This window comes from Pogona vitticeps, chromosome 2 (genome assembly GCF_051106095.1).
Source record: "Pogona vitticeps strain Pit_001003342236 chromosome 2, PviZW2.1, whole genome shotgun sequence".
Taxonomy (NCBI): Eukaryota; Metazoa; Chordata; class Lepidosauria; order Squamata; family Agamidae; genus Pogona; species Pogona vitticeps.
This window is the reverse complement of record NC_135784.1, coordinates 186,329,347-186,356,329: the sequence shown is the minus strand read 5'-3', so window position 1 is coordinate 186,356,329 and position 26,983 is coordinate 186,329,347. Positions and strand designations below refer to the sequence as shown.

The 26,983-nt window shown below is 45.3% G+C and overlaps 1 protein-coding gene across 4 annotated transcripts in view; it reads right to left on the bottom strand.

The window, feature by feature from the left end:
* Nucleotides 1-19,665, bottom strand: part of SLC44A2 (solute carrier family 44 member 2 (CTL2 blood group)) — a 54,700-nt gene extending 35,035 nt beyond the window's left edge. For 2 of the 4 annotated variants that reach the window (XM_020791574.3, XM_020791575.3), the window contains exon 1: nucleotides 19,500-19,665. In XM_020791574.3, the coding sequence (XP_020647233.3) occupies nucleotides 19,500-19,554 (55 nt within the window). In that variant the 5' untranslated portion in view covers nucleotides 19,555-19,665. Of the gene's footprint in view, nucleotides 1-1,230; nucleotides 1,416-19,499 lie in introns of those variants that run through there. The other 2 variants (XM_072991644.2, XM_078386668.1) reach the window with 1 other exon arrangement.
* Between the last annotated feature and the right edge of the window lie 7,318 nt (nucleotides 19,666-26,983).

Genomic DNA, 26,983 nt, shown 5'->3' with positions numbered 1-26,983 from the left:
ATGGCACGTCCTTCCCCCACAGTAGAAGGGTTGCAGCTAATAGCTCATCGGCACCTCCCAGGGAAGCACATTCCTCCAGCTGGTTATCCTCCCAATAGCTCACTCCCTGCAGCCAGACCTTTCCTGATTCATCCCACTTTGATGGGCCTGGGGAAAACATCGCCCCCCCCTCCCCGTTGGCTGAGAAGTAAACTCTTCCTATGGTTTCTGCTAAAAAATTTATTTCCTTGTTTAGCTCTGCGGATGTTTTAGTCAACAGTGTATTTCCCATTATTCCAGCCCCTTCCCCCGAACTACTGTAGTGTTTTTAGTCTCTATATACAGTATTTGTTTTCGTCATCTTTTCGCCCCAAGAGCTCACAATCCGTTTTGAGGCGCCACAGAATTTAAATTATGTACAGTATATGGCTCTGGCACTCCCAAGTTTTTTTCTCCTTCCACGTTTATTTTTAGCTCGCGTGCTCCCTTTGGGTGCCTTCCCGCTGGGCCTACAAGCGGCGGCTCCCTTCCGTGGGCATCCGAAGGGTTTCCTTTCACGGAGCCGGAGCCTCTCTCTCAGCTGTTGCTGGCTGAAGAGTCCAAGAGTTTGGGAGAAACTCTTGCAAGGCACCTGCAAGCCAGGCCGGAGCAGGGCGGGCAGCTCGGGTCCAATAACACCCGTATCCTTTGTGCCTCAAGTGCTGTACACGTACGGAAGGCAAAGGCAGCGCGGCACTGGAAGCATGTGGGCGACGACCCGCCTTGGGGCCGCGCCCCGCCGGCAACGGTCGGGAGGGCCGCTCCGACACCGCCTGGCCCGCCCGCCGCGAAGCTTTTCTCTTTTTGGAGCTTTTCGTGTTCGTTACCGCGGAGCCATTAAAATGAATCGCCTCTCAGGATCAGCGAGAATGACGCACAGAGAGCACACGTGATGCATCTCGTACAAGTTTTGTGTGTGCAGAGTTCCAGTCTCCGGCGGCAAATCAGGAAGGCGCCCCCGGACTGAGCCAGGCTGGCCGAGCAGGGCGTCCCCGGGCGCGCCTCGCGCTTGGAGGGAGTCCCTCGGCGACGGGCGGCCAAGCCGGAGCTCCCTTTCTGGACCAGGAGCAGGGAGGCCGCGCCCGCTCCAGCCGAGCCCCGCCTCGCCGAGTTTCCGCTGAAGCCCCCCCCCCCGCCGGGCCCCTCTCCCTGCTCCTGTCCCGGGGGCGACGGAGACAGCAGGGCTTCAAAGGCTCAGCGCCGACCACCTACCGTGTTTGCCGTAATACGTCTCCTCTTCCCTCGCCATCCCCGCCGAGATTCCCTCTCTCGGTCGGTCAGTCAGTCGCTCGCTCGGCTTATTAGCGGGCGGGCGGGCCTGCCTGCCTCCTTCCCTCGCTCGCTTCTTTTTTCTTTCTTTCTTTCTCCCTTTCTCTCCTCCCTCCTTCCCCAGTCAGCTGCCGAGGGGCCGCCCAATGAGGCGCCTCGCGTCCGCCTTCGCCTCGGGGGCTGAACCGGCCAAACCTGTGTAAAAGGGCTTTTTCTGCGGGAGGCGGCGGCGGCTTTCCGCCACCACCCCCCAAGCCGGCTCCGGAAGCGGCTCCTCTCGCTGCTGCCTGCCCGACGCTCAAGAGGCGCCGGGGCCAGCCCGCCACGCGGACCGCCGGGGGACACAACCCGCGGCCGAAGGCGCCGCCTGGGGCCGTCAGGAGACCCAGGCGCTGGACCGCGGGCGCAACTCTGGGCTTTCTTTCGCACGAGCGGGGTTTTGCACGTGCGGCGCCCTGCGCGAGAAGCAACCGGGCCGGGCCGGGCCGGGCCAATCCTGCTGTCCGAAGAGAAGAAGGGTTTTCCCTAGGAGTCCCTGCCGTGGGAGCCAATCTGCCAGGGTGGATGAGGGCTTGAGACCGGGACCTTGGGTTCACAGATAAGTTGAAGCTCGCCGGGCGGCATTCAACGTCACCTCCTGCAGGCGCGGGTTTTCAGGCAGCCGTGTCTCACTTTTGTGGCACTAAATCCCCATTGTGATGGGCTTAAGGCGCAATCCAACTGAGGCAAAGCGTTTCCCTCTTGAGGCAGACAGAAGCTGATCTTCCGCTTTCTTCTCTTTCCACCCTAAGTGACCCTCAAGGCCTCGCACAGTTTTTCAGAATTTACTACCCATACTCTTAGGGAATAGGCGTCATTTTTAAATAGGGTCTTCATGTCTGGCATTTGCTGCTTCTTAAATGGTTCCCCAGCCCATCGCTGGAAGTGAGGGCATCCTTGGCATTGTCTTTGCACAAATACACACACCAGTTAGACTGGACTGCTAAGGTTGCATAACTACAGATAAGAATTGCACTGCCAAACTGCTGTTTGGACCTGTTGATACTACTAAAGCCTGTGTTATGTTTCAGCTCTTCCACATCACTAGTGATGTGCTATGTAGGGTGGCTGGTGGGATTATGTGGTAATGTTTACTTAGGGTGGATGATAAAGCCATCTTTGGATTTTGAGGGTTTGTTCTTTTGTCAGATTTTCTTTTATTTGGGTGCTTTAGTTCCAATCATAATTTCCTGCTTTAATGTGATTTTTCCCCCACTTTGGATTTTTTGGCAATCAAAAAAGCCCTTCGTAGTTAATTGCAATAAAGGACAGGCTACACCCACAAAGTTATAGTAAAAGAAACAAACAGTGTGATTTACCAAAACAAGGACATTTGCATAATTAACACAGTGAAACACCCAACAGTAAAATATCTCATTAAAATTCTAAAATAATAATAAAAGAACAGCAGCAGAATTAACAGGAAAGCTAGTACTGTAAGCCCAAATGCCTTTGAATGTCAATAAAAGGCAGCGTATTGGAATTTTCTTCCTGGAAAGGTCCCCATCTCATATCGAACTTACTGCTTTGAGAAAGAAAGGAAATAGAACAAAGAATTATTTTCTCACCTGGATGGAAAATTTGTCACCCTCCAGATGCTGCTGAACTCCATGCATCCCTTATAACTAGCCACACTGGCTACGGGTTATAAGAATTAGACTTTAAGATGATCTGGGAGAGCCAACAGATTTCCCAACGCTTTCATAGTGTACGGAAACTACGAGAGGTGATGACACTCAGGCCTTATTGGCATCCCACAGCTAGCTAGCAGTGTTTTGCCTTATGCGATGCTATCAAAGCAACTAGACTCATGGGGGGGGGGAAGAGTAAAAGGCTTCCCCAAATACCCAACTATTCTTTCTGTATTCGTGCTTTCCTGATCTTTGAGCGTAACTCCCATGAGACTCATCCAGCCTAACTAACAGTTAACTCTGATGAGGGTAATGGGGGAGGGGGAGGGAGGGAGAGAGACTTGGCTGCTCTTTTCTAGACTTAGATGATTGACTAGTGTAACCAAACCAGTGCAACTAAGGTTCTTTCATCTCTGAGTCTGACCTGAAACCTTATTGATAGGGACCTGGAAATTTCATATCGATGAACACTCTTTACAGCTCCCTGTCAGATTAAAGGGGTGGGTTGTTTTCACAGTCCAGGGGACTGAGCTTCCCTCTAGAACTGAGATGTTACTCTGTGTCACCACAGAAGAAGGTCTGGTAGCCTGGTAGTTTATTTATTTATTTAAAATATGTTATTCCGCTTTTCTCCTTAAAAGGAAACCGAGGCAGGTTTTAATTTCTAGCAACAGCGATCATTCAGTAAGGATTCAGACAGGGTTTTAGACTGCATTTTCAGATGTGGAGTTTTCTGCTGTATTTTCCAGCGACCAGATGATGTGTATAAGATCAAGAACCAGCCGAACCCTCCTCCATGCCCAGTCCAGACCTTTTTGGTCAAGCAACTCAGCTGCTCTCTTTCTTTTCTGGACCGGTATGACCAAGACCACTTTAAAAGGTCCCTTTGGAAGCATCTCTTGATCCAATGTGAACATTATGTCATGTGATGGCATCCTTAGTCAGGGATCTGGCTGCAACCCAACACACCCTCAAGCAAGGTCTTTTGTTGGTTTAGTTTTAGGAGAGGTAGCGCCACCTTAGTCTGTCAGGCAAAAATGAAACCAATTGAAAAATATATATTTCCTTACTAACTACCGACTGCCACCTCACAAACCCCATCAGAGATTATGATACTCATTACTACCTTGCTCCTCTTTATTATCTACAGTCTGGGATTAATTAAGCCACCAATCATGATCATTGATTACTGAACAATGCTTCCTAGGAAGAGAACAGAATACCAGTTTGGGGGGGTGTCTTAATGATCATTGCCAGGAGTGAAATGCCACATCCTCAACTACTTGTGTCCAGAAAACAAACAGTCTCTTTGTTTTGGGGCCAGTATAACTGTATCAATATTTGTCATACAGTCCCCACTCTCATGTCTGAAGAAGTGGACTTGCCTGGAAAAGCTCACATTCAAATATTGCAGTTAGTCTTTAAGGTGCCACCATGTTTTTGCCTTCTTTTTTTTAATTTTTGTTTTGTTTTTACCTAACATGGTTTTAAAGTGACACCCAAAAGCTAATGAAAACCTACAGTTTAAACATTAGACATACAGTATTTTTTCCTTCTCTGCGCCCCTCTTTTAAATTTGCTTTAACATTTTGACAGATGAAGAGTTCTGAATAGCTCAAAAGCTTGCACAATATTTTGAGACTTTTCATTGGCCTAATATTTTATTAATATTTAATTTTAGCATTTTTATGACATGTTACTTCTTTGAAAATGAATAACAGACTGTTGTTTTTATCACCCTATATATGTTAATTAATATGACTACCATTCATAACAATTTTGTGAATTGCAACTAATCTAGTATGGTATGGTGGTTAAAGTGTCAGACTAGGACTAAGTAGACCCGGGTTCTAGTTTGCATGAGCTGACCTTGGCCAATCACTATCTTTTAACTTAAACTACATCAGGAGGCTATTATAGGGCCAAAGTGTGGAGGAAGAGACACATGTAAATTGCCTTAGGATAACAGGCAAAAAGTCAATATATAAATGTAACAAATACATAAATGAATCTTTTAAGGCGATCACCACTATCTGTACTTTTCACATTTCATTTCTTTCTAGTGTTACTGTTATATTTCCCACGTTCTCACCCATATGTATAAAACCCTGCCAACTAAAGTATCACTCCATGCATCTGATGAAGTCAGCTCTGGTCTATGAATGCTTACGTCACATTACATTTGTTTCTGTTTGAGAGATCACAGGAATCTTTTGCTGCAACAGACTAACAGAATTATCCTGCAGGAAATATTACAGGGAGTGAGTATGTACTAAGAATACTTAGTTACACCAATGCAGTCTGGCAGCCTGTACAGTTTCTCTGAGATGATGTAATTATTTAATGAGTTTCTCTTGATAAGGTGGAGAAAATCAGGGGGCTAAAAAGAAAGCTAGCTTGGGTACAAAAAGTGCCCCTGACAAAAAAAAAACCCAGTTTCCCCAAATATATCTCATATTAAATGACTATGAAGATTTGACACAATGGCCAAGAATTATTTATAAGTATTTTGTTTATCAAGGGACGAGAGCAAAACCAGTCCAGAAGTTGCGGCAGGAACACTAAGGTTAAAAAGAGAGGGCTAGGAGGACCCACCTGTCCAAATGTATCAGGATTCAAATCAGTTAAAAATGGGGAAGAGACATCAAAGAAGGCATGAATAAGCCTGGTCCGTGGCGGAAAATTTACACTGAAATATCTACAATTAGGAAGAAATAGAAAAAGAAATTAACCCAAGGGTAAGGGGATTGCTGGCAGCACAGAAGATGAGCTGCCTGCCTTCAATCCCCCCACGCCCGCCCGGAGAATGCTGGCCGGGGGGGGGGTCCAAGAGCAGGGGATGAAATGCACAAAGCAGGTCTGGAGGAGGGCCTGTCGGTGGGGCTAAAACAGGGTGGGAAAGAAGGTTCAGGACTTCCAGTTTTGCAACACCTCATGAGGGGTCAAAAGAGGAGGAGGAGACCCTGGGGCTCAGGGGCAGAAGAGCTGGAGCCCCTCTTCTGCATGATGGGTGAGCTGGGACTGGGCGGATGACCCTGTCAGGAGTCAGCAAGTAGCTTCTCTATGTTAAGGGGTTCAGGCTGAGGAAGAGAGACTTCCACCACACCAACCTCTTGCTCCGCCAGCTCTGTGGTACCCAAGATACCTGATGGCACCTAAGGCATCAACCTCAACCCAGCTGAGGCACTGGCAGTGCAAACGCAGGAGGGGGTGCAGGGAGGGCAGTGGCAGGGAACCACTGTGGAAAACATCTGGCCCAATAAAGAATAACATTGCCAACAACTTGGAACTGATGGAGTTCTTGGCATTAAGGGGGCATCAAGGCCACTGGTGCTGTCAGGGGTGAGGGCAGCAGGCCTTACACCAAGAATGTCCCCCATGCTCCCATTATCATAACATATCCCATACTTGATCCTATCAATGATGAACAATATGCGGAAAGGAAAGGAAAGGGGGCTTTTGGCAATGAGAAATTTCTGTGAAAAGAAAATGTCTCCCACAACAGCAAAATCACAGGAAGCATATGGGGAAATGTGAATTCCATAAGATGACAACGTGCGATTAAAAACATGAAGAAATGTGCTTCTATTTTATTGCAACATAGGAAGAACAATATATAATGATTTACATTAAAAGTCTATTCGCATAGAACTGCTAGATAACTCAGTGGTTAGATATTTGGCTGCAGAGCCAAAGGCTGGGAGTTTGATTTCCCACTGTGCCTTCTTGAAGGGCTGGACTTGATGATATATAGAGCCCTTTCCAGCTCTGCAGTTCTATAACAACAACAGCAACAACAATAATAATAATAATATTTAATTGTTGTTGTTGTTGTTGTTGTTGTTGTTGTTATTGTTATTGTTATTGTTATTGTTATTGTTATTGTTATTATATTTAATTGACAATTACAATCTCCTCCATTTTGTTTTCATAGTCTATATTTTCTTTATTGATAATAATAATAAATTTTAAACGGCATGTAGGCTATGTCAATAACAAGCAGAGGCCTGGAACGGCAGAAAATACAGTCCCTCTAGCAGCAGCCACTACCACTGCACATTTTTATTTCTTTTGCTTGCTTGCTCCAAACATCATAATACTAACAAAACTTTCCGTTGACAGGTAAAGACGTCACATAGCTCAAGGAGGTCTAGGTTTGGAGAAGACACAACTACAGTCCAGATGATAATAGAGACAAAGTTGAGAAGAGCTTGCTTACATTTTAACTTACTGACACTCAGAACAAAACATGCAAAGCGATTCAGCCATGGGGCTTGAGGAGAAAGGGCCCACAAACAGAGGATACTAGTTTCTGATTACCCACAAACCAGGCAAAACTGTTATAATAGTTACAGTTATCCATGAATGCTCACACGGAAGTAAACCTGTTAATCCTTAAGGTGCACAATACTTATATTGTATTTTGAGAAAATTAGGCAATCATCTGTCAGATATGCTTTGATTTGGATTCCTACATTGAGCAGGGGGTTGAACTTGATGGCTTCATAGGCCCCTTCCAACGTTACTATTTTATGATTGATTTTAATTTGTGTTCCATTTTTGTTAGGTGTGCTGTAACACACTAACATGGTTACCTCTTTGATACTGTATCGTTTTTTAACTTGCATTATGTGCATTAAAATGACAATGATCTTGGAACTACAAAGCTGGAAGGGACCCTATGGAGTCCAGCCCCTCTCAACGAGGCACAGTGAGGGATGGAACTCCTAACCTCTAGCTCCACAGCCAGGGACCTCAGCCACTGAGCTATCCATCAATAATTTTTCTCTTTAACTTTGCTCTCCATCATTGACTCTTATGGGCACAGAATAGATGTACGTCGTCGTTGTTTAGTCGTTTAGTCATGTCCGACTCTTCGTGACCCCATGAACCAGAGCACGCCAGGCCCTCCTATCCTCCACTGCCTCCCGGAGTTGTGTCAGTGAATAGATGTACAGGCTTGTTTAAAGCTGCTAGTATGGCAAAAGTCAGCATCAAAACCAAAGTGGCAACATCTGGAGAAATTAGATCAGAGCACCCGCAATTACAGAAAGTGATTTGGGAACCATGTCCCCACAAAGCAACTTTCCTCACGATTATAAATAAGGATCTCTAGCTCAGACTGACAACCTCTTTGCAATTCTAACGTAGCTCCTAATTCTTAATGCAAGCATCAAGTGGAGATGTACAGGATAGGAAGGGAAGGGAAGGTCAATCTGCAGCTTAGCTTTCAGCTACTGAAAAAGGAAACAATTCTGCTATGCAAATAATTTTATTGCCAGAGAATCCAGAGCTTCACTGGAAATTTCCAGCAGCCCCAGAGCAGATAATACAGGAATTCCTTCCAACTGTAACTTGTTCCAATTCACACCACGTAACAGCCCAGTTTTCCCTGGTGAATGTGAAGCCTCAATGCCTTGTGGCAGTGCTTCAGTGCCCCTGGAACATTTACGATAGTGGTAAGGGAACACAGAGACCTTCAGATGCTGTGAAACTGTAACTCCCACCTGTCCCAGTAATACCCCAGCTCTGATTTTACATGTGCTATCTGTAGCTTGGCCAACATTCACAACCCCAGGGTGGCCCCAGAAGAAAGGAATGGTAAGTCATCTCTGAAGAGCACAGAGTGCTGTCCTCTGAAGATTCCGGCCACAGAGACTGGCGAAACGTTAGGAAGAACAACCTTCAGAACATGGCCAAAGAGCCCGAAAAACCCACAACAACCATCTCTGAAGAGTCTATACCTAGAAAACCCTGGAAGGTTTGCCATAATTTTGAGGTAATTTAACCAGATGCAATTCTTAATCTGTCTCATTGCAGCCACTTAATTTGCACACACAACTTCCCACTAACTCTTATTCCCATACTGTCAAAAGCTTCATTGCTGTAGGACACTAAATTGTTGAAAAGGGCTCAAAAACAAGCCAGATACCTTCCCCTTGTCTTATCACATAACAATTTCTGGCCTACCCATCTTGTGGGGAAAATGCAGTTCAAACACGGGTCTTCACACTGTCGGTGTACCTTCTCTTACTGGTGCAGGTGGGGGTAGAATGGCTTCATCCAAGAGCTTCGCAAGCCAACACAAAGTCTTGTATGATCAAACCCTCCCCTCAAGGTCTGTTTTCAGGAGGACTAGTTGCTTGCTCACTTACCACACTTGGGTGGCTTCTCGGGAAGTCAATTGACTTGGGCTTCGACTGGATGCCAAATCCATAAAATCAACAGATTCATACATCTTTTATTACCTCTTAAATGTTACTCACTGCATGCCAGCAATTTAGAATGCTTTGAATTTTAACATTAGCAATGTGAAATCTGCTGAAACTCCCAGGATGCCTTGCATTGCATTACACTGCACAATACTCATGGTGCATTGCCCAAAAATTTTCAGATAGGTCTTGCATAAGCACAAATGGACAAAGGAGGGGTGAATCATCCTCCACTATTAGCTATGGATTATGGCACTTAGAAGTATTCAAATCTGAGCTTTAGAAAGTTGATTGTAATATTTATTGGCCAGAATCTTCAAGGAGACCTGTCACATGAGGTTTGTGTAACTTATCCTAGCTAACTGTGGCTAACTCATGAGTTGCAGGATTGCATGCTCAGCTGTGCAACCAAGATGCACCCTGGTACCTCATCAGTAAGTGATAACGAGCTGCAACAAGTTATGCAAACCTTACATGAAAACCAATACAGTTCTGGCTTTGACCAAAGATAAAGCTCAAGACTTCAAAGAGTTAAGACTAGTCAAGCATATTTTCTTGCAGTTTCTTTTACTAACATGTGGTAGAACACTTCCTAACTTTTTCACACAAGAGTGCTCCGTAGGATGCTTTACAGTGTTTACTGCATTCTTTTAGCAAGAATTAGCCTCATTTTACTGCCTGGAACACTGAAGCCAAAAGGCAGTGGATTGCAGAGGACCATTCACCCAATGCACAGTAATTCATATTTGGCTCTTATAGCATCATGTATTACCATCTGTGGTGGACTGGTAGGGTATTAGCAGCCTTCCAGGTATTGCTGCGTTCCAGCTCTCATCAGTCACAGCTAACATGGCCAGATATCAGGGCCGATGGGAGCTGCAGACCTACGATGTTTCAGGATGTTATTAAGGGCAATAATTTTTATTTGAATGACATAGACGCCAGAAGGCAGAACGGAAATGCTGTGATCCATCAGACGGAAGGGGAACAAGTGTAATAAGCATGGCGGAAGAATGGATAGGATTTGTTCTTGAAAACTAAGCATTCTCATAGCCATCATTGTCTCTGTGAAGTGGGGGGGGGGGAGTGGAAGAAAAACAGATGGTGGCCTCTCTCTTGCAGAAGTATCTGGCCTGAGGCCAGATGAGTCAATCCACCACTGACATTCAGTGGTCAGAAACCTCAGATGGGATAGAACAACACTGGGAATTCAGGGCAGAAAACACATGACCAAAACCTCTCAGGAAGTCATGTTCCCACCAACCTTGTATGGGTCTGCCTGCTGACATGAACATCCTCCTCACTGCTGTGTCATACCGCCTTCAGCATCTGCTCCACCAGATAAGGTGCAGCTACCTTTCCTGACTATTCTTGCTTTCCCCTCCCCTGTTCCCAAAAGATCCCTGCTGGGTCAACCCACAAAAGACTGTTAAGGTCCTACCCAATCACCTTTGCTCCTGCTCTTAAAGATCCTTCAGCTGGTGTGTTAAATACATACTCTGAGCTACAATCCTTGCAGGTTTCAGACTTCCTAAGCCCAGTCCTCCAGCCTACCTTGTAGCCTCATCTGGCACATCCTCACCCTGTTGGATGTGTCTCTCTGTGAGGAACTAGCAAGGAAGGGGTTAATTTGTTCGCCTGTGCCAAGCTGAAATGAATTGGATGGGAGGAAGAATGCACCTTCTAATTAGTGAACCCACAAAAATGTTGCAGCTTTGAAGGGTAAGGAGTATCCTTAAGTCTGTTTGAATTCTCACAGTATGCTAATTGGTAGCAGCTGTTTTATCTTACAGACAGTACCCCTGAGCTAGTTGAGGAAGTTCCTCAACGTGGTTGCAAGTGTTGAGCCATCCAGGGAGGGGTGGATGGGATATAAGGGAAGCCAGAATGGTTTAGTTGAGCAGCAGCTTCTTACATATGATGCCTATGTGATTGCTTCCATAGGTAACCCAAGTCTATTATTCTACTGAACGCTACATCTGCAGGACAGCCATGTTATTCTGTAAGTATAGAATTAGATAGCTGGTTTTTGTTTATTTTCTGTCACTCTGACTTTTAACTGCCCAAGTCTCAGAATGCGTTTTATTTTGCTTTCACCATGGAACTGCTTCACATTATTATTATTCTTTCAGAAACTTTGAGCTTACTTGTAAACATGCATGTTCTTTTGAAACACCTTCAATAAAAATAATAAAAACTTAATAGCTGCATTTTCACTCAGATAGGCCAAGGCATTGGTGTTACTAAAGAATATACGGTACTTGGAAGTTTTGAGCAATGATACATCCTACCTTGCAAGGTTGATTTGCAGTCACAAGCAACAACCTGATGGCTTCTGTTTCTCCCTTGAGCACCAAAAGAGCAAGCTGGCTCAAAGGAGTTGGGAGTTGCACTGAACCCACCTGGCAAGCACAAGCACCAAGGTAAGCAATGCTAGTGTGGCTAAATGGTCAGTGGATCCTCTCTGGGGTGACCTTTTACATTCTCAGTGAAGGAAACTGAGAATAATAGGAAAGTAATAGGAGGAGCAAGTAAGAGGCATCCCAGCAGACATATGTGTCAAGAGAAGGCGCTTGCTTCCTTGAATGCTAGATTTGTTATGTCTTTAAATGTACACAAGTTAAAAAAAAACCCTACAATCTGGTCATAGGTATCAACAGATGTTGTCCCCCCCTTGTTAAGGGGGCCTCAGGAACAATTTTAGCCATCACAGCTGATAACACAGAGGAAGGTATATAGAGACTCACAGCTGAAATGCCCAATTAGATGTGTTGATTGCATGCCTGAACTCAGGCCAGCTGGATGGGCAACAACAAGCGTGGGTGGGTGGCTTATATTCTCTCTGCACACATGGAAACACTGGTTTTTAAAAGCCCTGTCTTCCTAGTAGATGCTACTTTGGTTCATTAAAAGTCAGTTTCCCGGCTCTGGGCCAAGAAAAGGAGTTGGCTTTCCCATCCCTCCTACCATACTTTGCTTTAAACTTCTGTCTACTCATCCACTCTTGCTTTGTGAGAATTCTGTAGCAGCCCAGCAGGGATACATAGCTTTGCCTTGGGCCTGAATATGTATGCAGCTTCAAAGACTGCAGGCAGTGTAGTCTGTCCTGTAATGGAAACTCCTCTTATATTCCTGTTTTGCTGAGGGGAGGTGTGTACAAATGAGATAGCTTTTAACCAATCACAAATTGCAGAAGTCTCATTAAAACATTTTAAGGAAAAGCCAACCAGCACACACATACGGAAAACTTCTATTTTGGTATCTGGAAGCGGAATATAAATTTCTGGCAGGCAGATGTTGAAAAAGCTGGATTGTTTTCTAACATTCTGAAGCTTTTTGGTCCAACACCATGACTGATGAAAGAGATAGCTTTCACCAGCGTTATTCGTCATGAGGCTGACAAATAAAATGGGAAGCTTAATGGAAGATGACTTAGCTGATTAAAAGGAACAAAAGTGCTCCTAGACAGCTTTTATCAACTCAAAAGAGCTGTCAGTGGCTTGAAAAAGGGCTTTAATGGGTGCCAACAACTTCTTAGACCAAATTTCAGAAAAATGCTCTGTCATATCATTGAAGGTGAAGAGCAAAGATTTTTACAGACTCCGAGGGCCAAAAGAATATCCAGTATGATGTCATTCTCCGAGGGCCAAAAGAATATCCAGTATGATGTCATTGACCTGTGACTCGATGTCCTGGAGTTTTTTCGAAACAATAGTATCACCACAGATTGGTATAGTGACCTAGGCCCTAAATCAGCTTTTGGATGCCTGTTTTGGTTTTTTAAACAACCCTTTCCCCAGCTGTCCTGTTCTGATTTAAACTACCTTTCCCACAAATGTCTGTTTTTATACTCCAGGATGTTCAGTTACATTTTTCCTATTCTACCCAGTCTTAAGAGTGTTATAGCTTGTGGACACTGGCATATAAATACAGCATATGGATCACATGGTTTGGATTTTTTTTAAAAAGACCTTGCCCTCAAGTGTTTCTACTTCGAACGATCCAGCCTTCTCCTTTAAGAGCTGTTGTGCACCATTTTGGCTCAGCAGTAGGACATGCATTCTTTTTGGCATGCCTGTCTAGGCAGGAGATAGCAGCCTCCACTACCACTGCCATTATGACTGCAGATTCTGAGGGAGAACAAGGGGAGGGATGAGAATCGGGGAGGGGGGAACGGAGAAGATGGAACAGCACCAACAGAGTGAGAGAGGAGCGATGTAAATAAATACTTTAGCTTCCTCTGACCCTTCACAGAGAATCAGGGGAAGTGCTTAACTGACAGCTGGTCTGTCTACAAGAAGTCATTTGTTGTTGTTTGGATGAGAGGAGCACACCAAATGGCACATTGCTTCTTCCTTCTGACCTCAACAGACCCTTTGCAGCCGAATCCACTCCACATGCAAATGGCCAGTCTGGACAAGCCCTGATATTATGCTCCCCTTTCCCCTCCAAATTTTTTTAAAAAAAGTGTCAGAGCAGTCCCTCCAACATCATTTCTAGCAGGTTTGCTATGATTAGTTCTGGACAAGGCTCTCACACAGAGGAAATGGTTTTCTTCTCCAGGAATTGGGGGTTCTGTAAAATTTAGCAACCGGATTAAAAACAGTCAAAAAGGTGTAGTGGGCAATGTATTGGACTACAGACTCGGGGAAGTCCTTCCTGAAGTCTCCATTCAACCATGAAACTCACTTGTGGGGGGGGGTGACCTTGGAGCAGTAACTCACTCTTATTCATACCTCTCTCAGAAGGTTGTCCTGAGGATAGAGATAAGAAGAGCCATGTATGTTACCTTGAGCTCTTTGAAGAAATGGTGAAAAATGAATAAAACCATCTGCAGAGGAGCCAGGTGTCTGTGTGAAAATATTTTCCTTTATTGACTCACAGGATGGGATGTCACAGAGGGTCAGATGTAATTGCGAGGGGCGTACAGTGGGGCATTAACTAGCTGACAGACTGCCCACCCCATCTGGTACCATTGTGGATTCTCTTTTCAGTGTCAGCAGCCACTGGTCACCTCCCAGCACTTGTACACCATCTGGCCCTTCCATTTGTTGCTGATGAGTAGACTGCAGAGTGGCAAAGCACATGCATTGCATGCAGAAGATCCCAAATGCAATCTCTAACAGTCTCTCTAGGGGAGACTAGCAAAGTCTTGTGTATGGATCCCTGGAGAGCCATTGACACTGAGCACAGAAAATGCTGGCCCAAATGCATGCATTGTCTGACACAGTGTCAGGCTGGTTTCCAGCTCAGTGGCTCACCTTTCTAAGGAAAAGCACCACGGATGCCAACTCTTGCCTGAAATGAATGTGACAAAGCAAGCAAAACTGAACAAGGTTCTGGACTGGTAAGGTGACCATGTTTTTTCAAGCAGGGCTTCTGTGCTCTTCTGAACACCCAAGCCTTCGGACCCTGAACAGCAGCCTTATGGGAAACAGGTGAGCCATAAAACTACCCCACCCTGTTAACTTTTTTGTTGACTGTTTTGTTTTTGTTTTTTGCTTAGAGTCAGCCTCTGAAACAACTCTGAACAATGCTACTATATACCTCATCTATGCCAAGTATCAGGCAAATGCCCATGGCTTTGAGAACAGGAGTTTGACTGGGAGGCTAGGGAAGCCATGAGGAGCTAAATCAGCTCTGAGCCCCGCCTGAGGATGGGCAGCAAAAGGGCAGTATGGAAGCCTGCAGCCATTTCAATCGTCTGTAGCACTTAGAGATGGAAGGCAATGAAAATCCACCCCAGTCTTTTCTATGTAGCACCTCAGTAATAGGGCTGGACAGAAATATATACTAAAGCTTGCCCCTGACAAGCTCTAGATGGCCATAGGCTGCTAATCATCTCCAGGGTGAAAGTTAAGAACTTGGAATATCTGGAGTATGTATATATGTGTGATATTATGGCAACCAGCTATCACACTAAGGAAGGCAATGGAAAAATCACTATCTCCCAAATATACTCGGCATGTTGGTTTTTTTTCAAAAAAGAAAGAAAACAAACTCCCCCCCCCCTTTCCAGGCTCTTCAGCCATTCTTTCCTATGAGCTGAGGAGTCCTCTTCTTTCCTGGGAAGATTATATCCCTCACAAAATATCCAACTGGCTTGTGGTCTCTTTTCTGTGTCGCTAGCTGCTTTGTATCTATTTCCAAGTTACTGTACTTGAAAAAAAAAAATTTTTGGCAAAGGAAAACAGGAGAATTGCCACGTCTATGTTTTTAGATGGTGTCATGAAGAAGAATCAAGGGGACTCCTGCACTGTATAGCTCAAGGAAAGTCAAACCACTAGCCTATTTGAAAAGAAATGGATCAATAGGTGAATTATAGGCAGTTCAGGCAGCTCACCTTTTCCATAATTCTTCTTGATTCTCCTAAAACTGGTAGTTTAACCGTCCCTTGGGCACATGTTTTCCAATATCCCATCTGCTCCGAACCATGGAAAACTGCCTCTTCTGAATTCCTTCACCTTTCTCTGTGAACACTGGCTACCTAGCAGCGCTCAGAGATAAGAACCAGATACATTAGAGACACCATTTTTGGACTTCAGTTCCCAGAATACAACAACCAGTATGGACCCTCTCCTGGGAATTCTGGGATTTGCAGTCAAAAAGTGTTCTGCTCTTTGTCAGGAACACTGAAAGCAACCTTATCTCAGGCCAAAACTGCTCATGCATCTAGCCAACCAGACTGGTGGGAGCTCTCTTGAAAGTTTTGAGCAGAGAGACAGCTTTCCCAGCATCTGCAACCTGATTCTAAAATAAAAGCAGCAAAAAAAAAAAAAAAAAAAAAAAACTGAACAAAACAAAAACAAAAAAAATCCAAATATGCCAGGTATTAAAGCTCTGTTGATTGATGGTGGTGGTTGCTTTCTAGAATACAACTCACAGCCTGGGATCCTCCTATGGGACTACTTACATCTGTGTGTTTGACTCCCCAAACCAAAAGATAACATTTCTGAAAAGATGACAACGTGTGACAGATACTATTGCAAAATGGCTTCCACGTGTTTGTGTGTGCTAGGATGCCTTTTCACAAAATAGCTATGGCAGTGGACACAGCCTGTCGAATTCACCCATCTCATGGACAGGCACACAGGCTCGAAGACAAGTCACTAGCCCAAGATCCTGAATACAAGGTAAAAGGTAAAGGTAAAGGTTCCCCTTGACAATTTTTTTTGTCCAGTCGGGTTCGACTCTAGGGGGTGGTGCTCATCCCCTTTTCCAAGCCATAGAGCCAGTGTTTTGTCTGAAGACAATCTTCCATGGTCACATGGCCAGTGCGACTTTGACACGGAACGCTGTTACCTTCCCACCGAAGTGATCCCTATTCATCTACTCACACTTGCATGCTTTTGAACCGCTAGGTTGGTGGGAGCTGGGACAAGTGACGGGAGCTCACTCTGTCGCGTGGATTCGATTTTATGACTGCTTGGTCTTCTGACCCTGCAGCACAGGCTTCTGCGGTTTAGCCCACAGCACCACCACTTCAGGGTAGATACATGGAATCAGTCCAAAATACCACTCTTGAGCCCACAGTTCATGCTTTCAAAATACCTCCCCTCCCACACAAATTTTCACTCTTTCTTCCTGTCATCTCATTCTGGAAAAATACATACAAAGACGACCAGATGAACAACCTCTTTCTCTTAAGGACTCTCTCCTCCCCTCACATTCATCTATCATTCCAGTATACATCTAACTATCCCTTTTCCAACCTGCAACCCCACCCTGGTGTCTTTCCCAGACTCCTGGTCACCCATCAGTCTTTTCTTGTACCTCCCAGCTTGCCTAACCGTTTACTCTGTTGACTGCCCAAGTTGCCCCATAAACCTTCAAAATCCTCTCCAACATCATTTATTGCTTTGAAGATCTCCAAATATTGAAAAGGTATATTCCTCACCCTCACCACATCTCTTTGGGTGGAAAAGATGTTGTCTGTATTCCACCTGATGCATGACAAATCTCATCCCTTAATTATATATTTTTTTCTGAGTACATTCTCGGAAAAGGCAATCAAGATGAGCGAGAACTACAATGCAAGTCAGATGCAAAGAGCAACTAAAATAAATTAGTTGGGAGGGATGGAAAATTTGGGCAGATGCCAAAGGAAGTATTTATGGACACATTGGCGCCCACATGCAATACACCTGGAGCTTTAGCCCTTCGTCTTCTAACCGGTTAGGGTTAACTTAGCCCCACAAACAGCCTCCTGCCCTGAAAGGTAGAAGTTAGTGTTTACAGGAAATGTGTTAAGGAAAGCTTAGGAACAGCACAGGGCAAAGCAAAAAACCATCTTCCTACATACAGCTGTGGTGCAGATATTCTCAGGGTACAGAGATGGCTATTCAATGTGGAGAGGCTTCTGACTGTTCAGGAGGGGCCAGGGTTGATCATTTACCCTGTTCTTTTTGCCACCTCACGTGAAAACTCCCTCACCCACTGTGGCTGTCAGTTCAGCCTCCTCACAGCAGCGCTACTTGGGTGTGCTACCGATGCTGACCCAGCACAGTTTTGGGGAAAAGAAAGAGTGACAAACAGCATGATTAGAAAAACAGACGATATGCTAGAAGTGGCGGAGAGTGTGGGGGCACACAAGCATACCATTCAGAAGCTTCCTGTCACTCAGTGACCGTAGGAGGGTAGGCCAAAAAAAGAAACCATTTCCTTCAAGGCACGTGCAAGTCACATTCCATCCCCACACACTCCTCCGCATGTGAGAACCTGAGTAATGATTACACCCAAATATTGAACCTTCAGTAGTCTAAAACTACTCATTTGAGAGATGGACAAGGAGGTGGCTGGAAATGATCCTTGAATCCTTCACTGGAAACACTACCCTTCCTTTTTGGATAAATGACAAGGAGTCCTGTGGTACCTTGAAGACTAACATGCTTCTAGCCCAGTGGTTTAAGTATCGGGCTGTGGAGCCAGAAGTTGGGAGTTTGATTCCCCTCTGTGCCTTCTTGACAGGATTTAGACCTGCCGATCCATAGGGTCCCTTCTACCTCCACTGTTCTAAGATGATGATGATTTGGCAGAAATTTCTGTGAACTTTAGCTCGCTGTATCTGACTCTCTGCTGCAAAAGACAGGCAACAGCTAAGTCTCCCCCCCACACACACACCTGTATTTTTTTAATTTATTTTTTTAAGGGTGGCACCTTGGCAGCCATATTTCAACTTACAGGCAGTTGGATTTTGCACAAATGTCTTGGGTTGCTTGGCCTTGCTGTGAGAGCACATAAATTTACCAATTTAGTCTTGAAGCAGAAGCTTGGGCCTGATCCCTTCCTGCATCCACATGCGGCAGTTTGCAGAGGCCTCATTCAGTGAAGCTGACAGAGAAGAGGTTGTCAGTTGCTCTTCTTGAGTAGGAACTGAACACTTTCAAGCCAGGCACATCCCACATCCCTTCCAAGAAAACCATGAACCACATTCAAAAGCTACTCCTGTCACACAAAGGGAGGTTTCACAACTCATCCCATCCTGCCTGTTTCCTGTTTAGAGAGGTTCACAAGACGGAGATCTACCTATTGTCTTTTGCAGTAACAACATATATCAGCAAAACCAGGAGTAGGGTGGGGTGGGGGAGGCTGGGTAGGTGGGACACCCATATACAGTATATATGCTAGAGCCTATATATAAAAGGCTGCACATTAAAATAGGTTTACAGCCCCAGAGGTCCCGTCCCGTCTCAGGAGTGCACGAAAGCGAGCCAGAGCTGAGCAATAGCCTCTGGCTTCTCACGGTCTGGCAACACACGTGTAAACGGCGCCTCGCTTCAACGGCGCACCTGGAGCCATTCAGTGCACACGCGTTTCTTTGTGAGGGCAGACTCGCAAAGGGCGGGAGGGGAGGCCGCGAGGGGTCCACGAAAGCCACGCCAGGGACAAAACTCCTCCACGACTCTTTTGTTCTCCTGAGTAGCGGGGGAAACGCAGGCGGCGCCGGCTCGCTGCCCTGGCCTGGGGTTAAGAAACCAGACGGGCCCTCCCCACCGCGCAGGCCGAAAGGGGGCTTCCCCCGAAGGCCTCCCTCCCGTTGTCCACACACACGACCCTCCGGCGAGGGTCAGCCCGCGAGGGAGGCGCCCTCACAACATCCCACCCCACGCCACCCACCGGGCCAGCGTTTCCATCCCTGGGACAGGGCGAGGCGACGGCGCCCACCGGAGTCTAAAGGCCCGGCGGCCGTGGGGTCTCCGCGACGAAGCGCCATCTCAAGACGCACCCCCCCCCGCCTGCCCAGAGCATCCCGCGCCCTGCCACGGGCTCCTGCAAGGATCGCGTTCCTGCAGCCCGCCCGTCTTAAGGCGCCACAGCGAAGCGCTTTTACCATGAGGAGAACTGTCGGCAGCATCGGGCTCCTTGTTGCTCGGCTCGCCGTCCATCGCCGCCGAACTCGGCTGCCGCCACCCGCGAAGGGCGGGCAGGAAGCGCCGCTAAGGCGCGGCTCCCGGGGGACCGCGAGGAGGCGGGCGAGGCAAGGAGGTCGCCTGAGAGCAAGAGCAGGCCGGCGGCTGCTTGGCTGATTTGCTGCCGCGGTCCGCAGCTCGAGAAGGAGGAGGGACACCGAGGGACGGATGCTTGGAGACTGGGGAACCAAGTGATGAAGGCAGGGAAGGCCACTCTCGCAGGGCACGTGTTGAAAATTAGCTCTTCTCTTAAAAAAAAAAATACAAATGAGGAAACGCGAGAGGAAGCTGGGGCGTTTGGTGCCTGCCTTTTTTTAGTTCCAGAAAACGCCATTTTTAACGACCCTTCATTCTCCCAGCCAGGGCACTTCTTAGGTCACAGGCAAGCTCTTGGAGGGAGCAGAGGGCACCCCAGGCCACAAGCCAGAAGGGGCCCATCTCCCCCACTCCAAGGTTTCCCTTGAGTAAATGGCTGCGCTAGCAATCAAACCGACCAAGAGGCTGCTGAGACCCTAAAGGCTAATACATCTCTTAAGGCCTGAAGTGCGTTGGTGTCTGTTGTTTTGCGTTTTGCCTGTCAGGACAGGGCCTCTCTTTCCCTCCTGACCCATATCAAGGGTGTTTGCCACAGGAAGAGGAAGAGGGAAGGGTGCTGGCATGACTTTCAGAGAGAGCGGAGACCCCCCCCCCGACATGTTGGGCTGTTCCTCAAAACTTTGGAAATGTCAAAGAACAACTTGCTCACAACTGCAATCTTTCCAAAACTGAAAGAATTCTTGTACTAAGTTGGGAAGAGGGGCGATGATTCGGCCATCCTCCCTCTTCAAAGCCTGCCTGCCCGGAATGAACTCATTGGCGGCTTGGTCCATGTAGCTCAGATAACTCTCCCTTTCTATCACAATTCTGGACCACCGACTGGACAGTCATGCTGGAGTTCTAATAGGAAATCTGTGCTGGATTATCTGGTAGCAATGGTTCCCCACCTCTTAATAAGTAATCTAATTAAAAGAGGTGTGGACAATTATGCTGCCGCCACAGACCACCCCCACCACCCCAGGTAGTCTGTGACTCAAACGGCCATGACTCCTTATGTTGTTTAGGGACAATGGGAGCCACACAGTTCATCACCCCCTGGAAGACCACTGGGGCTAACTCTGATCTAGAGTATTTTAAATATACTGCATGAAGCTTCACTAGCTGTTCTCTTGTTAGTCTGTTGCAAGCATATCAGGCCAAATCCAAAGAAATAAAGCAAGAGACAAAAACGTTGGTGCACCTTAAAAACTAACTGTCCATGAGAGCTTACATTAAAATACTGTATCATAGTCTTTACAGTGTGACATGTTTTTGTCTTTTACTGTATTTAGTTTTGTTTCTTTGGATTTGGCCTGATAGCTGTTATCTGTGCAGCAGCATCAGTTATACCAGGATGTTATGAAGCACGCATGAAAATCATGTCTGAGTGTTCACACGGAGCCAGAGCAGCCCACAAGTGTGCTCCAAGCCATGATGAAAACTGGAGAGGGAGGCTGAGCCAATACCTGTTTAGACAGAGGCTTCATGCCAGAACACCATCTCATCTTCCCTGTGTACAGTATCTACTGTAGCCAAGACCAGCAGACTGAACTCCACCCCAAATAGCTTTCTGGGAGATGTTCACGGCTGTTGCAAAATAGTCCCTTGGCCAGGTGAGCTCTTCTTCCATTTGGCAGGTACCTGCTGGACTGAAGAGGCCGTGGGCCTGACCATTGAACCGTGCTGTGCCAAAGGACATTGGGAAAGTTACTTTTTGGACTATACCCCCAAGAATCCTCTGAAACAGCATAATTCTGGGATTTATAATCCATTTTTTCCAAGCTCTGATACTCTGTCATACTTCTCCAACTGCTATGTATTGGTAAAAAAAAACCAGAGAGCTTACCATGAGTTGGACCAGTTCTTCGTTGGATCCACAAAAGCCTTCAAGCAAAGTTGCACCTTTTCCCCACCTTGTCTGCCTAAAGCCAAAGCCACTGGGACCCCAGGGGTACTTGTTGCCCTGTTGTACCCTGACAGGCTGATAAAACTGCAAGCTCCTTCAACCTTTGTATCTTGCAAGTGTGTTGGACTACAATTCTCATCACGCATTGAGGCAATCATACTCCAAATACATCTGGATAGGAACAGGAAAGAGAGGGATGGATGAGGGAGTAAGTGAGGAAGCAGTGAGAAGAAACCATTTTTTGTGAACTCTGAGGGCTGACAGGCTCTGATAAACATTCCCAGCAACTTCAAAATGTACATGACTGGAAGGACAGCTAGAATCTTCTGAACTTTGTGTTCTGCAAGATGCCATGATTAGCACTCACTTACAAATCATTCCCAAATGTTATTGTCTTTTTAAAAAGTGAAAGAAACCAGAGTATTTTGTCCATTAAGAAAGCATACTCTCCAGCATTAGGTACATATTTTGAACCGTGGCACAGCATAACATATTTCTAAATAGCCTCAACACATTCCGTGAGAGGTTTTTTAAAAAATTCATACTGCAGGAGACTCAATGTATCCATTTCAACTTGCGGTAAGGAAGGAGTTGGGCCTGTGGCCAACCTCTGAGAGCCATTCTTGAATCTGAAGGAGGAAATTACAGGCCAATTTTCTGTAGTAATATGATGTTGAGGTTGAGCCTTCTTGTAGTTCACAGTCCTGAATTGTAAAGCAAACATCCAAAAGCAGGTTAAAAACACACGTTTCAGTTTCAGTATTACTTTCGGTTTTGCCAACATTTTGAAAACACCTCTTTCCCTCAGCTATGTTCTACATTCTTCAGACGGCATCACTTTTGTCTGCTGTCTGCCAGTGTAAATGCCTGATCCAGTGCAAAAGGGCACCAATGAGGATGTCAATCTTCCTCAATAGTTTACGCATTGTTTGTTTGTTTTTCTAACAAAAAAGCAAAAACAAAACAGTTTCAACTCAGCACTGGAATACAGAGTTGCTAGGCTACTTAGGAGAACTCAATGTTTACCAAGAGAGTGTGGTGGAAATTGCCATTTAGCACCTTGTTAACACCTTAAGGCAGCTTCTGCTGTTGGAGCTCTGTGCAGATGGAGCTCTCTTAATGTGCAACTCTCCTGGGTTTTCCTACCCCTTTCTTCTGTCTTTTGTGTTACTGAAAATATGGAGTAGCTGCACAATATATTTTGACTCATGGCATTAGGAGCCACTCAACTGGACCACCTGTCACTAGGGTTTCGCTACTAAAGGAAGTTTAACCTACCAGTACTGGACTTGCTATCACTGGGGCAGTGCAAGGCACTGCCACTGGATGATGTGAAAATGCCAGTGGAAAGATATTTAGGTTCTTCCAGCCCACCAAATCCTGTTATGGTTGCCCATCTGGATTGGTAAAAGAAATCTCAAATGTTTAATTAGGATTTGATTAGTTGAGCAGCTTTCAGATAAGCCTTCAGACAGAAAGAGTCTAGGCTGGATCTGCGCTCCCCTTTCCCCAGCAAATTTTGAAAGCCGTGTTTCACAGTCAGGGATCCTCTGGTGTGTGGCCTCTGCCTCCAGATCTTGCAAAACCTGCCAAATCTCCTCCTCCTCCTCCTCCTCCTCCTCGTCCTCTTTCTCCTCCTCCTCCTCCACTAACACTCCTCAGATTCAAGACTCCTGGTACTCTGTGACCTAGAGACCATTGTCACAGAATCTGTGAAGGTTTGAGGAAAGTGCACAGGTTCATCTTGCGACAAGCTGCAGAATGTGGAAAGCCTCCAACAGGAGGACAAGATAGGGTAGAAGGGCAGGCTGTTGGGATCCCTCCAATGCCCACCTCACAAATAGGAGGCTAATTGCTTGTTGTTTCTGACACAAATGGGGTTGGGGGGAGGGAAGCATGCAGTCTTGCTAACCCTAAGGCTACCGTTTCCATCCAGGTAACCACATTAGTCTGTTTGAACATGTAGAACAAAAATAAAAGGAAGCAGATGGTATCAGTTTGTTTTTAAGGTGCTACAACTCTTTTGTTTTCCTTTTTGCTATACAAACTACATACTCAGTGCCCTGGGGAAATTTCATTTGTTTGGTAGAAGTGGTAGAAAAGAGGGACTTTCTCTCTGCACTTCCCTCAGACTTCCAAGCAAGCAGGAGACAAGCACGGATGGATTTATATCAGATTTCCACATAGCAAACAATGCCATCTATGGGGAAGGTTTTTTAATTTTATTAAAACAGTACAGTACAGAGAAGTTGAGTTGCATAAAGATCAGATTATGTTAAGCCAATTAAAAATACACAAAATTCAGAAGAAGAAAAATTGACAAAGTCATGTAGCCTGAACAAAATACCTGCTTGAGTAAAAGGACTTCTAAGCAGAGCAAATACCTTCTCATCCTAGACCATCCAGCAGAGCAATGTGATGCACTGTGAATGACACCAGGCCCCAGAGATTTCAGTCTTTTCCATTTATATATTGTAAAGCTTAATCACAAAATAGATACCAGGTGTTAACCAGGACACAGCTAAGACAGAACCTCAATGGTAACATTCCTTTTGCTTCACAGTAGAAGTGTAAGGATCCACAGAGGCGAATAGCTACAAGTTCCCCAGAATCCATCCCTTTCATATTCACTGGCATTTAAAATCTCAATAATTCACATTGAGACATTTGTAGGAGAAATAATAAAAAATATTTACTTACAGTAGCTTTAAATTCAGAATCATGCTGCTTTCTTTACTGCACATACTTAGCAACCAACTGAACAGAACAACAGCAAGCAAGCAAACAATACCAACCAAGGAAAGAGGGAAAGTGCAACACTCAGCAGAGAGAGAAGGCTCACTTTGAATTCAAAGACTGGAAGGAATAATTGGTTAATGCTGGATAGACAATCACCCCAGCACAGAAAAATCCCTCCCAGACAGCATGCGGGGCTGCAAATAAAACTCCAACAAAATATGCTGCCCAATGGCTCCCACTTGAAAGTACGACCACAGTTCATCTCCCAACAATCCAAGCAAAAAATAAAAAACAAACAACAGCAACAAAAATATGTATTGTTTTTGGTTTGTTTCTCTGATCTGCCTTAGGAGAAACAAACTAGCTGGGGGGAAACTAGTCACCTGCATGCAGCTGACACACTAAACAAGCCATAGAGCAAAGGTACAAAGATGATAAGATTTATCATGACATAAACTTGTACTATCCTTGTAAAAAGTTTTTTGTTCCCTGCGGCTGTGGTAATGGTGTTGGGATGTTATATTTGGGGGGGGGGGAATTGATGGTACTGAATGTTAGAAATTGAAAGATGAATTTGTTATGGTCTAAACATGAAAACATTTAATTTTTTGAACAAACACTAATAATTTGCTAACTAAATTATTAGTTTAAAATAAACAGTAAGCTACACAGTGAATGGTATGACCAAGCTCCACCAATGACCAAGTTTCATATTTCTTCCAAAATACTCTTATTTTTACTTGGGAATTGCCTTCTTACCTGCATATTTTCCCAGATTAATTACAAACCCTATATATTCGTGCCCCGCTGGACGATTACCCCGCTCTACGACAAATCTGCATTACGTTGACGTTTTTGCGATCGCTTTTGCAATCGCAAAACAATGGTTTAAATGGGGGAATTTCGCTTAGTGATGATCGGTTCCCTGCTTCGGGAACTGATTTTCGCTTTACGACGATCAGCAAACAGCTGATCGTCGGGTTTCAAAATGGCGTTGGCTGAAGAAAATGCCCCCCCCCCCGGTGTTTTCTAGGACTGATTCCTCGCTTTACAGGCACCGAAAATCGCCGACATATGCAGGATCTTCACTGGATTAGCCCATTGGAATGCAATGGTTTTCTATGTGTTTCAATGGGTTTTTTTGTTTCGTTTGACGATGTTTTTGCTCTACAGCAATTTCACTGGAATGAATTAACATCATCAAGCGAGGCACCACTTACTATCATTATTATTTAGGGATGCTGGTTCCAATGTGCATACATGTGAAGTATTAGGCTGGAAAGGACATGTATCCTAACACAAGATCTTATATCTTCACCACAGAAGTACATACACTTATGTGCATCCAGAAAACTAACTTCTTCAGCAGAACCCTGTAGAACAGTGGTCCCCAACCTTGGGCCTCCAGATGTTCTTGGACTTCAACTCCCAGAAATCCTGGCCAGCAGAGGTGGTGGAGAAGGCTTCTGGGAGTTGCAGTCCAAGAACATCTGGAGGCCCATGGTTGGGGACTGCTGCTGTAGAAGCTTTGCATTGTACAGTGTTAATAAAAGACTGCTCAGACCCCTGCAGCCCCGCACTCCCCATATTACAATGATACATTCCTAGCTCCCCAATCACTTCTGTTGGTTCAGTTCATACAACTGAAAACTGCTGACGTTCAGTCTCCCATGGATACTATAGCATTGAAAACATGTTTAAGGTTTTAATTTAAAGCCAAACAATTCAGTAGAGAAGCAAGCTGGTATGATTTGGGTGGTCCCTCCACTAAACATCTCTGTGCAAAGGTAGCTGTTGCAGCAGTCTTCCTGCACTAAAACCAGATTCCTTTAGCACTCTTTAAAACAAGTTTATGAATGTGTACACTTGAGGTTTGTGTTATATTATCTTGAGCTGAAATGTGCTCTAATTCACGGCGCTAAATTAACATTTGAGAGGTTGTAGTCCTATGTACAGTTATCAGATAGTACATTTGGATATATATGAGACACAATTCTTTCATGAACGGCTCCTCTTGCCTTGGAAATTATTTTTTTTCCTGTCATGCTTCCAAATAGTTTCAAAAATTGTTTTAATGCACTACTTCTGCTTGTTTTAACATAACTTTTATTTCTATAACTTATTGATAAAATAGGGGCAGGATAGACAGAGTGACCCATTTCTGCTGTGGCTTGCTTCAATGCTTTCCTGCTGAGGAGGAGGAAAACAAGATGGTGGCTCATATAGAAGCCCCAGTTTCAGAAATTAGTCATACTGTATGACTTTTCCACTCTTCCTCTTGAAACTACACTTCCTCATCATCCCCTTGGTTTACTTTACATTCGGGTAAGCCTCTGCTGGACCTGGACCTAACCTTATCCTGGGTACAGGATACCAGCTCATTCACTTCTCCACATAGTAATTTTTCCTCCAAATGCAAACTTGATCAAACTATATCATTTAGGGGAGACTGGAAAACAGTACTCAGTTACGTGAATGTCCCATGGACACCCCCATCCAGCAATGGGTGTAGTAAGAATTGAGCACTGCACTCTGTATAGCTTGAGAGATACTATGGTTTGGGGAAGCTCAGCAGCCTTTTGCTAAGATTAGGCTTTCAGACAAAGGCTTTATAGAATTCTGGTAGAAAAATTAATTTGAGATTAGTCAAAGAACCATCAAGGTTTTTCTAAACCAGTGGTTCCC